The sequence below is a fragment of the Antennarius striatus genome, chromosome 2 (assembly GCF_040054535.1).
Source record: "Antennarius striatus isolate MH-2024 chromosome 2, ASM4005453v1, whole genome shotgun sequence".
In the NCBI taxonomy this organism is placed as follows: domain Eukaryota; kingdom Metazoa; phylum Chordata; class Actinopteri; order Lophiiformes; family Antennariidae; genus Antennarius; species Antennarius striatus.
Genome location: NC_090777.1, coordinates 15837633 through 15856672, shown reverse-complemented (window position 1 = coordinate 15856672; position 19040 = coordinate 15837633). Strand labels below are relative to the sequence as shown.

At 40.2% G+C, this 19040-nt stretch overlaps 5 protein-coding genes across 5 annotated transcripts in view; 2 read left to right on the top strand and 3 right to left on the bottom strand.

Moving 5' to 3' along the window:
* Positions 1 to 673, top strand: part of si:dkey-11f4.7 (piezo-type mechanosensitive ion channel component 2) — a 36535-nt gene extending 35862 nt beyond the window's left edge. The window contains exons 55-56 of the mRNA XM_068323978.1: positions 119 to 335; positions 418 to 673. Coding sequence (XP_068180079.1) covers positions 119 to 335; positions 418 to 673 — 473 coding nt within the window. The remainder of the gene's footprint in view (positions 1 to 118; positions 336 to 417) is intronic.
* Positions 674 to 1458: 785 nt separating this feature from the next.
* On the bottom strand, positions 1459 to 2944 carry atp5f1e (ATP synthase F1 subunit epsilon). Its single transcript, XM_068341274.1, has 3 exons — positions 2824 to 2944; positions 2371 to 2495; positions 1459 to 1636 (listed from the first exon to the last, which is right to left on the bottom strand). Coding segments are annotated over exons 1-3 (159 nt in total). The 5' UTR covers positions 2856 to 2944; the 3' UTR covers positions 1459 to 1634.
* A 193-nt stretch (positions 2945 to 3137) lies between these two features.
* LOC137612799 (PRELI domain containing protein 3B-like) lies at positions 3138 to 7787 on the top strand. The gene is made up of 6 exons (XM_068341515.1): positions 3138 to 3302; positions 4291 to 4459; positions 5120 to 5209; positions 5650 to 5720; positions 5893 to 5995; positions 6091 to 7787. Exons 1-6 carry the CDS (start codon positions 3271 to 3273, stop codon positions 6205 to 6207), a joined length of 582 nt encoding a protein of 193 aa, XP_068197616.1. The 5' UTR covers positions 3138 to 3270; the 3' UTR covers positions 6208 to 7787.
* A 138-nt stretch (positions 7788 to 7925) lies between these two features.
* bpifcl (BPI fold containing family C, like) lies at positions 7926 to 15454 on the bottom strand. The gene is made up of 16 exons (XM_068341503.1): positions 15372 to 15454; positions 15176 to 15301; positions 14957 to 15071; positions 13852 to 13983; positions 12407 to 12562; positions 12271 to 12337; positions 12119 to 12179; positions 11863 to 11954; positions 11265 to 11441; positions 11112 to 11171; positions 10204 to 10371; positions 9760 to 9827; positions 9635 to 9677; positions 8885 to 8945; positions 8440 to 8516; positions 7926 to 8366 (listed from the first exon to the last, which is right to left on the bottom strand). The coding sequence occupies exons 1-16, from the start codon at positions 15424 to 15426 to the stop codon at positions 8322 to 8324; spliced, it is 1503 nt and encodes a 500-aa protein (XP_068197604.1). The 5' UTR covers positions 15427 to 15454; the 3' UTR covers positions 7926 to 8321.
* A 656-nt stretch (positions 15455 to 16110) lies between these two features.
* On the bottom strand, positions 16111 to 19040 carry LOC137613450 (vesicular inhibitory amino acid transporter-like). The gene is made up of 2 exons (XM_068342687.1): positions 18653 to 19040; positions 16111 to 17984 (listed from the first exon to the last, which is right to left on the bottom strand). Exons 1-2 carry the CDS (start codon positions 19031 to 19033, stop codon positions 16797 to 16799), a joined length of 1569 nt encoding a protein of 522 aa, XP_068198788.1. The 5' UTR covers positions 19034 to 19040; the 3' UTR covers positions 16111 to 16796.

Sequence of the window (19040 nt, the reverse complement as noted above, 5' to 3'; positions counted from 1 at the left end):
TGTACATTCAAACAATGTCTAAAAGGCTGTTTTTGTTATGCATTAACCAATTGAACTGAACCAACTGATCAACACTGATCTTTTGTGAAAAAATATAACCCAAGCACATCTTTCTCAGACAACCCGGACCGCCCAAACCTGGCTTTCTTCAGACCAATGTCGATCAAACTTCAACAAGTCAAAGGGTCGCGGGAAGGACAGACTGGCCAGTGGTGGGTGGTGGAGGAGTGTCCCCCAGGTCCCTCCTCATCTGACCAAAACTGCAAGAGCATAGAAATAGTGGTGTTCAATGATAAAGTCAGCCCCTCCAGCCTAGGTTTCCTGGCTGGACATGGGTAGGTAGCAAGACGCCTCACCTGCACTTTGTTTTGTATAGTGAAGTGATGATTCATCCCCCCCCCCCTCTCTTTCCCACAGAATTGTGGGCCTGTACATGTCAGTCGTGCTGGTCATAGGAAAGTTCGTCAGAGAGTTCTTCAATGGGATTTCCAGGTCCATCATGTTTGAGGAGCTGCCTTGTGTGGACCGCGTCCTCAAGCTTTGCTCGGACATTTTTGTGGTCCGGGAGACGGGAGAGATGGAGCTGGAGGAGACACTGTTTGAAAAGCTGATCTTCCTCTACCGATCACCAGAGACCATGATCAAGATGACCAGAGAGAAGAAAAACAGCTAGGGTTTGGAGGAATGCTGTCTGTGTGCACAGGATGTTGCGAGTGAACCGCTGTCACCACAGCGAACTGTAACCACTTCAAATGGATGTGTCGGAGCAACTTAAATTTGATTTGGTAGACATTTAAATTGTATTTTAGTGGAATTGAAGTTGAGTTTTTGGTAGATAGAGCTGCAGAGAGAGAATGACTAATGCTTCAGGTGCAATCACAAAGCCTGCTTGAAGTGTTTTTGAGCAACATTTTGTATTTCTTCTACTCTCAGCCTTCTTGACAATTCAGAAATGTTTTACAATCTGAATTACCATTACATATGATCAAACTGAAAACACTTTTCCTGAGTAGATTATAGACTTTTCTGACATTTATTCTATGCAAAATTATTTGTTCCAAGGGCTAAATATAAGCAACAATAAATCTAGACATTTAGAATAAACTAAATCCAAACATCAACTTGTTTGAACTCCCTGACAGTAATTTGCCATTGTTTGATCTTTTTAGCCACTGGGCAGTGCATGTCTTTGTAATTAGTTTAGGTTCAAGTTTTTACTTGATATCGTACTCCTCTGATGTAGGGCGCAAATGGGAAATAAACTTCAAATTGTTTACATACTCATGGATCAACACACACATACCTCTGTCAGTACTAGGTTTATGTAGGACTATGTAGACTACTGCTCCAACTTATTTATAACAAAATAAAAATGGTTACAAACAATGCTGAAGCGTCTCATTCTGAATTGTTGTGAATCTGATTTTCACCCAAAATGCAAACATGCAAGGAAATACATTACATTTCAGAAAACCACCTTTAATATGATTTTAATTACAAAGAAAAGACAAAAAGCATTTCATCCATGTTCCCAGTCTCCTGCAAGTCGTCTTGGTGTCAATCATCTTTTTTTCTCCAGTGTGTAGGATGGCACCCCACCGCTTGAGGAAAAACAACTACATTTTCAATTCATATCCTAAAAGAAAAGACAGCAGAGGGACAGAAGCATTACTAGACTAGAAAAAAGAGGATAAGACATTTAAAATACAGGAGGAAATGAAAACATTTACAAAATAAAATGTTGACAATAAAAACCATAAAACACATGCTCCAAACTACTGGAATAAATCAACATTTAGAAAACCCAGACTGCCAGTTATGTAACTCTGTACTGAGGATTGAGTGACCTTAACAGAATGCTCATTCATTCACCTTCTGAACAATTTATCCGCCATAGGGGTCACGGGAAGCTGGAGCCTATCCCAGCTCTCTTAAGGCGTGAGGCGGGGCAAACTCCGGGATCAATAACTAATAATATTAATAGTCAGGTGATTGTTGAGTATTAGTTTAAGAGCTATGAAAAGTCATGGCGACTTTTGGTCCACATCCACCAGTCTTTGATCATTCAGTAAATTGAAGATATAGAAGTTAGAAGGACCATGAAAGCAGCTAATCATACAACCAGAGCTGATTTTTGCACAACTTTAGCTCTGAAATCAACCTTATGTTGGCCTTTATCCGTTTTACAATGTAAAATGTTTACATGTTTAACCGTGACCCTGTCGTGTAGATACACTGAATGCACAACAGCCCTGGTGCTGAGCTGCCTCCCTCTTCAAATACACAGACTCACACAATCATGCATACTGGACAAGTATTTGAGCGTATGTGGTCTTCGGTCATCGTTATTTTAATATTTGATGAACTTACATGCGGCCGGTTTGGGTTTGAGGACTTTGACGTTGGCTTCTGCGGCTTTCAGAGCTTCGGCTTTGAACTGCGGCTTCAACGCAGCCCGCACTGCGTTAGCGCAGACAGAGGAGAAGCGGATGTAGCTGCGAAGAGAACAAGCTACATGTTAGCCGCATGACTAAGAGTAAAGAGTAGTGGAGTAAAGACAAAAGCGGCTGTGTATTTGCTGAATATTTATTTATTCGTTGTACATACAGAATGAGTCACATTTAGAAGGTTACTCGCAGGTGAGGCTAAGCTAATGCTAAGTGATGAATGTAAGCTATGTCAAGTAAGCAGCTGAATGACTATGAGACTACATCAACTGTAGAACAACAATGACTTTAACAAATATATAGCTCTATTAACAAATCCTTTCTAAACAAATTCTTAACTCAGAACAAAGCATTCACTTTCATATTTATATTTTACCTCAGGCCTGCCTGTCTCCAGTATGCGACCATCTTGCTTGGGATTTCAAGGGCAGGTCGGATATGTGCGTGATGACGTCATTTGACCTACGGAGGTCATTCCTTCATCCAATGAGAACAGTGTTTGGTCACGATTGACAGCTCTGACGACACGCCTCCTCCATAGCTCGTTGTGTTTGAGTTTAATCTCCTCAGAATCGGGAGCGGCAGTCCATTGAAATGGGCTGTTTTAATAAAAAATGTCAGGAATAACTTAAAAAGCATGGCCTGGTTTGGAAGTCAATTATAATAGAGTTTATGGTGCGGAAGTCAGACTGTAGTGCTTGTTTCAGCCAGCAGGGGCTGCGCTTCCATTTAAGGTGTCTCCTTCAAGCCTCCGGTCCTTCCTGCATCGGTCAGGCTGTCGTAAGTCGCCGGCTTCTGAGCCCCGACAGAACTTCCAAATAAAATGAAGATCTGGGCGTCAGAGCACACTTTCAAGTGAGTGTTTTTATTCCAAGATACTGTTTTGTGAAGAAATGACTGTCAAGCAACTGGTTTCCTTTCATTAAATAATGTTTAATGGTTTTCTGCAAGAGGCACACTTGCTAGCTTCGTTAGCGGCTAAGTTTGTACGTAAGTAAGATAATAGTCGCCCACGGCTCCTAAACACAAATGTGTATTACCGATACTGGACAACGTTTAGTAGACGTGAGTTCTGTTTATCAATTTGAGCATATTTATATTTAAATATTTTAAGCGTGTTGCAATAGTTGAAGTTAGCTTAGTTAAACTGGCTTATACAGTTTTACTGTTAGCCTTACCGGCTTATACAGTTTTGTTGTCATGTTGGCGGTAGTTGCTGTCCACAAGGGTGATATCCATGAGTAAGGTCTTATTCACAGAGGTAAGTTCCGCTAACAAGTTTTACGTTATGCTCCCTATTACATAATGTTCTTATCGTTAGACGAGAGATCCTGTTATTAAATATTAAACCATGTTTTATTTTCTGTGCATGCCGATCAAAGATTGAAGTTTAGTTTATTATAAACTGATGATGTCAATATTGAACACTAGAATAAGAATATAAACTTTATACTGTATTCTATTCTAGTGTTCAATATTGACATCATCAGATTCAAACAAAAAAAATTAGGGATTGTAACCTTTCAAGATTGCTCAAGTCACATCATTTTTTTCACGATTTTTAAAAAATATCCTTATGAAACCAGTCATGATTATTTTTCCAACATATTTAGCCCATTTCTACAGTGGCCTTTGTGATTACAGTACTTGAGTTTCAGCATGTTGTCACATGTTGGTGGGTGGTTGTTACACAACACTATGTAGAAACCGATAAGGGAAGTAATGTCATCACATTAATTATAATAAAAGTCTAAGCCAACTTTGATTTTTTTAATATGCACCAAAATGTCAGACTATTGAGCGTCTTGGGAGTAAGGGTTTGAAATGTTGATGTTTTTAACAGCCATCCTTGGGATACAGTGACTAAGGCAGCCATGCAGAAATACCCAAACCCAATGAACCCCAGTGTGTTAGGAGTGGACGTTCTGCAGAGACACGTGGACACACAGGGGCGGTTACACAGCACCAGATTACTGAGCACAGAGTGGGGGCTTCCTGCCATCGCCAAGTCTGTAAGTGAGATAAATCTTAAAAACAATACTACTTTATCATTTTGTTTTGATTTTATGCAGTTGAGATGAAGGGCTTTGCCTGCAAAGTAGATGATGGTAGACAGTGACAAAAAGCCGCAGTCGAGACGAACATTCATCAGGTTCCATGTGTACAGGAATTTACATCAAGTGTGATCTGATTCTGTTAAATGAAATTATATCGAGTTAACATAATTATTGTTAATCGAGTATTACTATCCAATTGTGTTATTGAGTGGTAGTTAAAAAAATTGATGATATTAATATTGTAAAGAAGAACTATCATAGATTGTCTAAGGTTCATGAGAAGAACATGTAATCTAATTTTCATCTATTTAGGCTTTGATAGTTAAAGTCAAAGTCCATCACACTACGGTTTGTCTGTGACAGCAAGCATATAATAGTGTAGTCCACTGTGTCTGGCTCCGAAAGAACATCGAATGCTTGAGTTTATTGATGGTGATGTTGTTTTGCCATTAGAGTAGGTTGGTATCATGTCAGACAGAACTCAGACTGAAGTGTCTACACAGTCCATGATGATCTCAAATCTCAAATAGGCCAAAACAGACCCCATGTCAGAAGCTTTTATTTTTTTCAAAAAAGCCAAAAAAAATTGTTTGACCTTTTTTTTTTTTTTTTTAGATCATTGGGGCAACGAGAACGTGCACTTATGTTCAGGAGCATTCAGTTGTGGACCCCAAAGAGAAGACATTTGAGCTAAAGTCGACAAATGTAAGTACTGTATCCCTAACACAGATCAATTCTTTGTATACTCCAGATGAGAACCTGTTTGGTTTAACTGAGATGGGAAGTGAGATTTACTCTTATAATAGTAAGCTGAAGAATTTACTCAAAGTCATGTGATTGATCACAGGAAGTTAGTTGTCATTTCTTCATTGAGACTTTTTTCTCCTTCTTTACCTTTCGGCTTTTCACTTCAGGGGTCTCCACAGCGAATCAATTACCTCCATCTAACCCTGTATTCTGTATCCTCTTCTCTCACACCAACTACCTTCATGTCCTCTTTCACTACATCCATAAACCTCCTCTTTGGTCTGCTTACACAGAATAGAAAATTGTGGGCATCCTTGGTGCTTACAGAGTATAAAAAAAGAAAATGGACAATATAGAGTATCTTCAAAAAAAATCTTCCTTGTATTTTCCACATCCAGATCTCCTTCACTAACCTGGTATCTGTTGACGAGAAGCTGACATACAAGCCACACCCGCAGGATCCTGACAAGTAAATGACCGTTTTTCTCTAAAATATAAAATGTCTCTTATTTTTTAATAATTTATTATTATTGCATGTTTGTTGGCTAAACAGTCTGTGGTTTTAATCAAAGTATTCTAAAATTAATCCAAAACCAGATGTTGCCTCTTGCTTGACCTTCTATTTGTGGTTGTGTGTTCAGGACCGTACTGACACAGGAGGCTCTGATCAGTGTGAAAGGCATCAGTCTGAGCAGCTACCTCGAAAGTCTCATGGCAGGAACCATCTCTGCCAACGCTGGCAAGGTGATGCAGCTTTTAAAGTCTCCCAGTAACCCTAAATGTCTTCAGTTAGACTACATGTTTTCCACACGTTTTGTAACACTTTCTGTCCGTCTAAGGGTCGAGAAGCGATGGAGTGGGTCATCAGACGATTGAACACTGAGATCGAGGAGTTGGCGGCGACAGCTCGGGGAACCATTCTTACTCCCATGGCAGCAGCAGTGGCTGACAAATAATCCTTCTCCAGCTGCCCCACTCACCGTCATGAACCAGTAGACCAGTAGGCTGCCAGCACAGCCTGATGACCACAGCTCCATCCTTTGGTCCCTCATGTTTGTTTGTGACGCCACATGAACTCAGTTGGTGCCTCCTCAGAAGTCTACTCAGACGACCTTCGTTCTTGCTGTGGGAGGGCACTGCTGAGCTGATGAAGGCTTAAGAAACCACAGGGTTGGGTTTGACTGCACTTGAAGCTCACAAGATGTTGTCTTGTGACGTTAAACCTCTTAAAACAAAAAAGTCACATTGTGCCTACACGTCACCTCATAAGAAGAATCTTTAGTGTTTTCCCCTCATTCCATGCTTGTCGTCTCGTAAATGTTCAGTTATTTCCAAATTCCTTAGCAAATCTAGTACTGTCTGTAGTCCCTGCGTCTTTTTCTAGCTTTGTACCACAGAACTGACCAAACATAAACCACATTAAAACAAAATCACCCCAATATAAAGTAGCTAATAATAATTTTTGGCATTAAAAGGAAAGTTAATGCTGCATTTATTCACTGCTGTCCTATTATGTCAGATACTGACACTGAAAGTCTGCTTTTGTTGGGTCACAGTTTGGTCCTGTTCTGGTACAAATGTCCTGTTAATGTTTTCTCTCACTTATAATACTGTCCAGTATTACTTTATGACTGCCCGTACTTGAATGTTTAACTTATTTTCAATATGCACTGAGATTCACATGTAGTGGAAGTACAAAGCTGCAAAATGAAATTATGAGCAATGATCAACATGTTTGCAGTCATCTGTTTAAAGTGCTAAACATTCATCGGTGTTGTAGGACCCCGAAAGGGTGCGTTCAGGATCACTGAGCATGTCAACACTCTGTTCTTCATAGATGGTGTGATTCATGTGTGTATTACTGAACACTGACAAACGTTTTCTTACTTGTTTGATTTTTCAAAGCAGTTAACCTGTAGTGTTTTCATACATGTTCTTTGTTCCAGCGTTAACAGATTTTCAGGTTCTACATTATTGAGCGTCATCAGTTTCCGTTTTTGCTTCTTTCATTGATGCAACATTAAGATGAAGGCAACACAACTTAGCTTTGTTTCTCGGAAGAACAGTTCTAACAATCTAAGTTTACATCAAATGGGTTTGTGTTATGATTATGACAGTTTTTGTGTTACAGTACATCTGAAAATGAAGGTCAGCCACTCTACTTTAAATTGATGCTCCTCACGTCTCGCTCCATGTTCACAGTCTGTGTAGTCGAGTACCAACAGTACTTACTCCCCATTCGTCTAAAATTTCTCATAATTAGGTACAGGATCATTCTGTCCAATCTCCTTTCATGTGTTAATTGTGTTTGTATTTTTTTCTTCTATGGGGAACATTTTAGGAACAGTGGCTGTAAATAGGCATATTTATATTTTGATGGTCTCGTATTCCAAGAATGTGAACATTTAAAAGCTAAAAAGTGCGCTTGAATATTTGGAAATAAAGAGTTATAATTGTTTCATGAAATTGAAGTGGGTTTTTCAAATGTCTTGTAGATTTCACCTCCAGTAGTTACTTTTACCTCCATATGTTTAGCTTCAGTTAAAAAGGTTGTACAGTAGTTTGATCCTGACTCCAGTTTTGCCACCCTGCGATTTATATACTGTATACTGTAGTATGGAGTGTGAGGAGGTGCAGTGCCCTCTGGTGGTAATGTAAAGAATGCAGCGATATACAGAGTGCTGTGATTGCTTTAATTTTCACCATTGAAATCTTATGAAAAAGAAACATTAGGCCCATAACAACCCTACATATGGTGATATAAATACCAATTTAGCCATTTTTTTATGAGTAGATATCTAAAATTTGTAAAACAAAGTTACTGACAACCCCTTTCCTTAGCTACTGTTTTGTAGTAATGAGCCAGACTTCACACAATATTCAAAAAAGTTTTTGCGTGAGCCATTACTACATATTCACCCAAGAAGCATTTATAATACTGCAGATGTAGGCGTGAGATATAGAGACTGTTGATTTGTAAAGAAAGGTTTATTGTGGCCCTGAGAAAAAAGCACAGGCACTTTCATCATGTGGTGCCACATAAGGTCTGGTGTCTTTGTCATTTGAAGTCTTATGTCAGCAATATCTGAGCATCTGTAGAAATGGCTATAAATCCCTGTTAGGAATGAAGACAGTAATTAGACGGATGACATTTATGCTCAAATGTGTGTCCTTGTAATAAAACTGACCTCATACAGCTCCAGGACTGTGTTGACCAGCTCTGCTTGTTTCATTCGGGGTAAATCCACACCGTTACCCAGCCTCTCTGAAATAGAAAAGTTGCTGTTAAAGAAAAGCAGAATGTCCTGCAGACACATTATTTTCCATCTATATCATTGTGAAATTTCCTCAATATTTTACGATTATGTTATGAAGGAAATGCAGAATATGCCCCTCTAGACTGTTCTAGTTTACTATGATGGATATAATGAACATGTTTATAGTCAACCTTATAAGCCTTTGATGATCTTTATTTAAAAATACAAGTGACTGGAGTGGATATAAATGAATGTGTGGAAGCAAGTGATATTTAACCTCACGTGTTGAGGGTGGACATTTATTGATTTTAACAGGACACTGGTTAATGACTGACATGACAGTCAGGAAGTCAGCGCTGAGCACAAACAGACTTACCGTTCAGTTCCATCATGGCGACCACTGATCCCATCCTCACAAGTCTTTCAAGAGCATCTGTCTGCAAAAAGCGCAATGTGACCTGTGACTAGCATAAAATCTTTTGGGGCTCTTTCCTATACTATATGTTTGCAGTGCTAAAAGTAGTATCGCTGCTGGTTCAACCACCTTTTTTAGTAGCTTGAACAGCTTTCCAGCAGCATAACACTTGCGTTGATGAAGTTATGCAGCGACTTGAACGCAAGCTCCATTTCCATTCAATTAAAATCATTGCTGACCAGAAGGAGTCCAATTGAATTGAGTTGAATTAACTTAAGTTTAGACAAGTTGTCAGTTCAACAGAAGATAAATATCCACACCTTCCGCCCATTTAGAGTAACTCATACTATGCTGTTGGTGGTGGGAGGAATCCAGGAATCCAGAGGGAACCCTTACAAACACAGACAGAACGTGAACATGCTCCACAGACATGTCTCAGGTCCCTTAATAATCAATGCCTGCCAATGAGTTTGACAAACAGCATTATTGATCTCTAAGATAACGCGGACATGTATTTTGTCATGTCATTTGTCATTTGTCGTGCTACAGCACTTTGGTCGACTGCGGTTGTGGTAAAGTGCTCAACAAATAAAGTTTGGATTGGATTGGATTGGATGTTAAAGATTGTCTCTTTGCTTTTCTCAGCTTCAATGTAATGAATATTTATTTAATGGGAAAAAAATGTAGTTTAGTACGTTATTTTTCATGTACCTTAAAGCTTCCCACTTCACTCGATGCCAGCGTCAATGTAAGACTGAAAGTAAAGTTTAATTAATTTAAGTTTGACTTGATAGGCTTTGGGTCAGATGTGTGCTTTAAAACAAGATGATCCTGACCTGCTCATTCCCACAGAGCCCTTCAGTTTCCCATCAGTAATCCACGCTTTACTGCTGAATTCTGAGTTCTGAAAGAAAGAGGCCTGAATTACGTCTGCAGCCAGTGATTGTATTTATTTAAACTCATCTGTATTTAACATTTCATCAGTTAATGTTTTGGTCTATGATAGAATTTTACATATAAACACTAAATGTAATTCTATATTTGATATTGCATACTTTTACTTTAATAATTAATCAATATTGAAAATAGTTCTATGATTAATTAATTTTCAGCAAATGTAGAAACGTTTAAGAGCAAGTCCTACTCCTGGATCACCTACAAGATGTGATTGTACCTAAGTATCCACTAGAGCTTGTTTGATGCACTGCTGGCTTACACTATTAGGTATTCATGATGGGTTTATACAGTATATTCACCAGCCAAAAACTAAAAGTACTCACAACATTGAGTGTGAACAGTGGGATCTTGGTACCATTTGGTTGGATGGCAAAAGCCTTGATGGCACCCAAGACACCCAGACTAACTGCAGCAGGATGAAATAAAAACAGAGGAAACTCTCTGGCATAAACCTGCAGATTCATCATCAGACCTGGAAACATCTTGGGGAGCTGCAGAGAGAAAGGAAGTAGATGGAGGATGTGCAATTCTAGGATATTTCTATAACAAAGAGCTGTTTTCTTGAACAGAGCAAGGAGGAAAACAGGATAGGCTCCGTCAAACCTCAACCGAAGAGGAGAGTGCCAGCTAAAATGTTGCATTTATTTCTAATCACCTGCATTTAGATTCTTTCACCTTGAAAAACAGACACCAGTGACTTGGATCATTCCTTTTGTCATAAGAAAAGCAGCTTCTGCATTTCCTGTTTAGCTATTTTCAGCTGTTCAGATGACACTTCCTAAAATTCAGTCACCTGTTTCCATCTCTGACTGCAGCCTCTGGTGTACATTTCATGCAATCATGCCTGTAACCATTTGAGTTCAGAAGCTGGTTCCATCCATCTGTAGTAATTTATCCATCAGTTCAATCTTAATGGGCACAAATGGTTTCATTTCTTGTAATGGTCTAATGTAGGTTTAAAAAAAAAAAATCATGAATCCATACTTTAATCTAGATTGATTTCAAAGTTTAATTTGAACTTGTCTGCCATGTGTCCGACCCTCCCACAACAATTCATGAAAACCTATCCAGTAGTTTTTGGGTTAACCTGCTAAATGTAAATGAGACAGAAAAACAGAATTTTTGACTTAATCCTAATTTCCATGAATCGCCGAGATTATATCTCCAAAAAAACATGATCCTTTTTAAATCACATACATCCTTATAATGCATAGATTACAGGTAAACCTACCTGAGGAACCAAATGCCCCATATAGCTAGTATTTAAGCGCACAGGGATGTATGGAGGTATCTGAGAGGGAAACAACAATGATTAACCACAGATGTGATTTAGGGCAGTAAAAAATTACAGCTCACAAAAATAAACAGGAGAGCTTTTACTTGCCATGCTATCATTGACGAGGACTTGAAACAACCCAGATGAGTAGTATCCATATGAAGCAGAGTTCAAAGTGTATTCAGACAGGCTGACTGACAGCATGTAGTCCGGCTGCTGAGGAACAGCGAATGGCTGGGCCTCAAAGGGGGGGTCTTTGTGAGTTCTGGTGCTGTAGAACTCTCCCTATAAATAAAGGTGAGAAAATAATCGATCAAAAGCTGTTCAAGATTTTGTGTTCATCTGTCTTATCATATAATTTGATTTGAATTCAGGAATTTTGTCCAACTGCATGAACATTTGGGGTTTTTTTGTCCATAAACCCTGTGATGGATGACTATGAAGGTGGTTTGGGGGTTAATCATACATCAAGTATGTAACTGTCAGAATTTGGAATGGGTAAATTTCACAATGCATTTTTTTAACTGGAATTTGGATAAGGATTAAAATTAATTAAAAGGACTGTTTAGGAATGTGCTAAATTCTTCTTGTGTTTTTTTTTTTCAAAGAAGTGACATTTTTGTTCAAAGAAATGAAAGAGATGAGGTGTCCAGTTGTCAGGGAAAATGAAACCATTCAAGAAAGTACTTTTACATGTTTTGCTTACCTTAAAACCCAAATTCAGACTTGAAGTATTGACATCAGGTAAGTCAGTGAGAGGGAGCTCAAGAGTAACATATTGATCCACATCAAACGAAACTAACCAGAATAGAAATAATGGGTCAACTCACTAATCTCTTTATTAGAATTTTGACTGATGTTTTACTTTTGACTAAACCTGAAGACACTTTTGACTTCTGTAACTGATTTCAATTGTACAATTTTATTTTATTTCAGGGCCTCTCAGAAGAGTGCTTCAGTACCGTTCATGGCCTCCAGGTGGTGCTCCATGTTCATAATGAATTCCTTCACTCCAGAGCAGATCTGTGGTGAAAACAGTTCTTAATCTGAAATTCATATAGAATAGATCGAGCCTCCACGTGTATGTGTATCAAAAATAGAGAGAAACACTCACTCTACCCTCTATTTCACTCCTGATTTGCTCTTTGTAATGGTTCACAGCATGTTGGAAGATCCAAGCACTGACAAATGAAAATACAGGGCTTATATCCGTCGGGACTTCATCCTTTCCCCCCTTGTTTCTAATTTACCTGATTCCTCCGTTGACCTGTAAGTCCACATCTCCAACATTAGCGTCACAGATGACACAGGTGATGGACAAATGTCCATCAGCATCTTTCCCCAACTTCAACACAGAGGTCACACCCACACCAAACACAGCAATGTTGAATGATCCTGTGCTCTCTCTAGACACGCAGGGAACAGACAAAGTCAGGCCAGGTTGGTGGACATATTCAGAGAACCTTCTGCAGTAAGGGATGCCTGCACTAAAGAACAATTAAGATGCACTGGATGTTGATCACAGAACGTTCTTGTTGGAAATAATAAATCTCTCATCGCTCATTGATTTGCAATCATTAAACTACTAGTTTAAACTGACTCTGTTTAATTTGGGATAACAATTCCATTTTAAATGTATTGATGTGCCAAAAAACAATGACGTTTCACATATAAGAGAGAATGAATTATAGACAAAATAGTAATGGAGACTCTTCCTTTAATACATAAATGACGTCAGACAAGCAAACGTCACAGCAGCAGTAGTGAACTTGGGAACCTTGAAGAAATAAGTTCTTTGATGTTGTGATAACATCTTGCCCGGTACGTCACTAAATATTCCTTGTTTATTTTGTTTTTCCACTCTTTCTACTTGTTTTAACGTAACGTTAACTTTATTTTGAGATGTAAACTGCTGAGGCAGATTTGTTGCATTTTAGTAAGTAAGTAAGTTTTTGCTTTGGGTTCTGGATTAAGTTTAAATTAAGTGGTCAACATGAAGCAGTAATTGCTTCATGTTGGTTAATTAATCGTCTTTCTTTCATTCAGAGTAAAGCTAAAAATCATTAACCCCATTTCTACTCTGATAACTTTTCTGCAGTCCCTGTTATGGAAGCTAACTGTTGGAAGATCAAACCAGAAATGAGTATTGTTGGAGAGTGGGAGGCTTTTTCCACGCAAGATACTGTCTTTGTGCTTCTTGTTGACAGGTGGGGAACAATTATCAAAGTCAGGAAATCCAAAGGCTTTGGAATTCCGACTCCACTTCAGCAACTACAGCACAATTTGGACTGGAAATTCTGATCTATATGCCACTCTCTCCCTCTCTGTGTCTCTCTCTTTTCCTTGCCGTGTCTCTATCCCCAGTATATTTCCTTTCCCACCCAACCGGTCAAGGCGGGCAGTCTGGGTCCTGCCCAGAGTTTCTTCCTCAATGAGGGAGTTTTATCCTTCCACTGTTGCTTATACTTGCTCTGGAGGGTTTTGTTGGGTTTTGTTGGGTTTCACTGTGACAAACCTATTTGGTATAGGCTCCTCTCTCTCCCACTAAAGAGGTTCTTTTGTGTGTGTTTTTTTACTGCCAGTGGGTCTGAGAGGATTGTAATTTCATCTGTGCTGTATGTCATATATGGTACATTTGACAATAAAGTTGACTGACTTTGAGTTTGTACTTGTGTAGAAATAAGTGAAGACTCACATTAATAAATATTGTGACATCCATGAGCCGGTCATTGCAACGCTGAGGCCGGAGATGGATGTCTTAAATCCTGTGACGTTCTGATCAAACTCAACAGACGGCTCTGGAAAGTCACACTTTGTTATGGTGGTGCTGGAGGACGCCAGGAGAGAGAAGACCAAAGTAAGAGTGAAGATCTGAGTTCTGGGAAGAACTCTGAACGAACTAAATCAAAAGTATGGTCAGCAGCAGTCATTACCCTGAAGCATTACTATGTTAGCATGTAGCGCTACCTGACAAATTACCCTGTTAGCATGTAGTGGTGCTATCCTGACACATTACCCTGTTAGCATGTAGTGCTAGCCTGAAACATGACCCTGTTAGCGTGTAGTGTTACCCTGATACCTTACCCTGTTAGCATGTAGTGCTACTCTGACACACTACCCTGTTAGCATGTAGTGCTATCCTGACACATTACCCTGTTAATGTGTCAGGATGGCACCCTGACACGTTACCCTGTTAGCGTGTAGTGCTACTCTGACACATTACCATGTTAGCATGTAGTGCTACTCTGACACATTACTTTGTTAGCATGTAGTGCTATCCTGACACATTACCCTGTTAGCATGTAGTGTTACCCTAACACATTACCATATTAGCATGTAGTGCTACCCTAACACATTACCATGTTAGCATGTAGTGCTACTCTGACACATTACCCTGTTAGCATGTAGTGCTACTCTGACACATTACCCTGTTAGCATGTAGTGCTATCCTAAAACATTACCCTGTTAGCGTGTGGTGCTATCCTGACACTTACCCTGTTAGCATGTAGTGCTACCCTAACACATTACCATGTTAGCATGTAGTGCTACTCTGACACATTACCCTGTTAGCGTGTAGTGCTATCCTGACTCATTACCCTATTAGCATGTAGTGCTATCCTGACACATTACCCTGTTAGCATGCAGTGCTATCCTGACACATTACCCCTTTAGGATTTAGTGCTATCCTGACTCATTACCCTGTTAGCATGCAGTGCTATCCTGACTCATTACCCTGTTAGCATGCAGTGCTATCCTGACACATTACCCTGTTAGCATGCAGTGCTATCCTGACACATTACCCTGTTAGTGTGTAGTCCAAGGTGCCAAAGATGCTGATGGGAATTTCACCACTGATGTCAGGGAGGGTGATTAGCCCCAACTTATCTTGAACCCAACCTGCTCCTACATGCTTTCCTGAACAGCACATATAAAGTTTTATCACTTGAAATCATTAAGTCATTATTTCTACTTTAAAAAGGATAAAAGTGTATAAATTACACCATCACACATGACCTCACCGTACTGAAGTCCTTTATCAGTCAGAATGAATCGTACAGCAGGATTTTCTCCACAGGTACAAAAGAGGAAAATGAGCAGGGTTATCAAAGATGGAAGCATTTTTCTCCCCGGCAGCCTGCTGTGTGCTGAAATATCAAGTTCAGGAATCAAACACTTTAGTCACAAAAAACATGATCAATGATATCATTGGCTTACCTGAAGCACTGCAGAACTGAGTGTATGTGCCGTGAAAGTCAGCTTTTGAACACATCTGTCTTCACAGAACACAGCCTGTGTACATTGAGAAGTGAAACTGATATCTAATATCATGAGACCTACTACTGTTTTTAGCAGAGTAAACGGGAACTATGGTTGCTAAACCATTAAAGTAAACGTTCATACACTTGAATTTGAATAGATATCTAATAGTTATTTTTAAAAAATAAGGTAAGAAAGTGAAGTCTCCTGTTTGTTAATTCTTTTGCAACTTCAGTTAACAGCAGCTTTAATATGTTCTGTGATCTGTCAGCCAGACTCAGCTTTACAGTGGTACAGTATCTGTTCTGTTGCTTCTCTCATATTTACATATCTTATCAGGTTTCAACTCCTGTAACCTGTTCTTCAGGCCTCTGCAACATTAAAGTAAATACTGAAAATTTCAGATTGACTGTAGATCAGCTGAGACACAATATTAAACCCCATGCTAAGAGAAAAGTTTGGAAAGTTTCTGTTATTTCAAGAAAGAAGGACTGCAGGAGCAGAAAGGAAAGACAATGCATCATCATTGACTTCTCAGTCATCCCTGCCTACATTTCAAAGAAACGTTACAATCACCAGCCACAAAATATTTGATTTATTTGTCTCTTAATTCAACAAATACTCTTTGTCTCACACACCAAGATTAGTTCCTTTAAATAACGATTAACACGTTTAATAGGAAGAGAATATTATCAGACAGACATTTTTCATAAACAAGATTACGAACAACTTGCTTGCACTTTGAATTCACTTCATCCAGAATGACACGTGAAATACCAAGAAAACAAATGAACCAACGAGAACTACTGGTAGCATAGGACTGAAAATAAAACACAAAAACAAAACAAAAAAAACTCTTTCACCATTTGGCCTACACAGAAGTAAGTCATGGATTATTTATTCAAAGAACGATGGGTGTCTTGGTTTATTTTTTTCGGAAGTGGGATTACCGATATATCTACAAACATAATCACTGCATCATTTTCACATATTTCATTCCCCAGATATGAACACGTATACACTCACAGTTATACCCATGGCAGACAATTTCACTGGATCTTCAACAACTTTGTATGAAGACTGATATCTGGACAGGCTCAACACCCACATATTTTTTCACCTCCTTCCATTCGGAGGTTGCCTTTTCTGTCCAGTTCATGAAAAGTGTTCTTGAATGAGTAAACTACTTGACACTATGATTGTAGAGTTAATTATTGCACATTATCACGAAGGCAAAATAAAAAGATGTACATTTCACACAAATAATCCTCCTCATGAGCTTAGATGTCAAAAGGTTTACACGATGCATCAATAAGGTCTGTGTTGTGACAACCGGTGACATTTTAGGACATCGTCCTTCAGCAAAGGTCATCTCTGACGATCTCAGTCTTGGATATTGTACTTGAACGCCTCTATGAGCCCTTCAATTGAATGGATGAAGCCAGATATGGCGCATATGCCTCCAATAACAAAAATGGCAACGTCGAAGAAGACGTGGTGCCATTGGAGATTCCTCCACTGGAGTTTAAGGTGGAAGAGGCTTGGCAAGAGGAAACACAGACCAGCACCGGTGAGGCTCCCAGTTAAACCCATAAGTAGTGCAAAATGTGGGACAAAGACAGCCATAAGCAGGGTGAAAACTACAAGTCCAATTCGAAGAGCCAGACCCCACGATTTCAATTGTCCTCCAGGGCCGTAGCAGTTAGGGAAGAGTGCTCTCCCGCCATCCTGAAACAATGATTTCTCCAAAACCTCAACTGCAGCAAAGAACGGCAGTGGGTAAGAAAGCAATGCTTTGGCGACGAGGAAGATGTTCACCACAGCCCTGATGGTATACGGCAGGTTATCTGTGATGACCTCTTTGGTAGCATCTGCCCATGTCAAGTAGGCCACCAAGGCGAAGAGCCCCTTGAGGACGCAGGCTGCAATGTGAGACCACTCCATCATGCAGTGGAACTCACTGGGCCTCTGCATGTTACCCTCCAGGGAGGGGAGGAAGATCTGGGACGTGTAGCTGAAAACGATGATGCCAATTGAGATTGGGAATTTCTTGACATCAATATAAAACTTGACCTTCTCCCACGCCCACTCACGCGCCCTAGAGAGGCAATAGGCAATCACCAGAACATTGATGACGAAGTGTGCCAGGGTGCAGAGCAAGCTGAACTTGGACACGGCCTTGAGGTTCTTCAGGAATGCGCAGGGCAGGAGTGCGATCGTGGCCACCACAGACCAGGCTTTCTGGGAGACGGGGAAGCCCGGGAAACTGTTGTACATCAGGTTCCCGCTGACCACGACGTAAAGGATGCACGTCATGACTAATTCAATGATCTGAGCCACGTTCACCACGTGGCCGCCCAGAGATGGGAAGCGGGGTGCGCAGCAGGCGTTGGCGATGTCAACATAGGAGTCCCTGACGCGCACTTTGATGCCATCCTCGTTGTCCTCGTACAGACACGCAATGAGGATTTTGCCGGTGTAACAGCAAACCACAGCCGCGAAGATAATGAGGAAGAGACCGAGGTATCCGCCATGGAGAATGGCGTACGGCAAGCCGAGGACGAACATGCCCTGCGGACAGAGAAGCGCAGTTGAGTGGTAATGGACGAGGCCCACATCGCAATGACAGGCCGAGCAGCACAGGCATGCAACCAATGTCTCACGCAGCTCATGTCCGGAATAAGACTCAAGAAATAAAATTATAATACGTTTTGCATTTTTCTTTCTTATATTTTTCTTAGCTGACTCATTTCAACATCACTCATACAAGCAGGAATTAATTTCTAATTTGCTTCGCTCGTGAAAAAAAAAAAAGATATTTCACTTGTATATGCTGTAGGTTGAATTAACACTTGAATTAAGGCGTTACACACACAAAAGAATTGTAATTGGTTGGATTTTTATTTTAATTTGATTTAAACGCCGATAAGAACTGAGGTGCAGGACAATCAAAATCCAGCAGGCCCTGCCTGCAGCCCCACTGATAAAGAGATTTGAATAAATACATATAGGAACAGTCGGTTACCATGAAATCACTCATATTCTGACAATTTATTTATACAATCTTTAATACAATCAAAAACTCCACATCATCTTAGCGCCATTATTTAATGCAGCGTTTTTAGTCTGACTCTCATCTTTGTTTTCACCTATAAATGTGAAAATCTTCAAGGTGACATTTTGCAGGCCTAATCTTAATCTAAAACAGCACATTCAGGATGGATGTAATCCCACAATACCTGAATAGCATTGGTGACGTTCCAGCCAGCTTCCCACGTCGTGATTTTGGGCTTGTCCTCCTCCAGGGACCCTCCTGTCTTGAGGGTGGAGGGCCTCCGACCGGTGCCGTCCCTCTGGTAGTGGCTGTCCCCGTCCATTTCCCCCTCTCCGTTCATGTGCCTCCCGTCCTCCTCTCCCTGGAGGACATCCATTTGCATCCCTTGCCTGTAGTCATAATCCAAGTCGTCGCACTCTGCAAAGCCCAAACCCTCCTCGTCCGTGGCGGCCTGGAAGCCCAGCCGGGCGAACACCCCGCTGACCTTGGCCTGGGATTTGTTGGACACCGTGTGGGCCGCGTTGGTCAGCTTGTTGGTCAGCTTGTGTCGGATGAGGTGAGCCATCTTTATC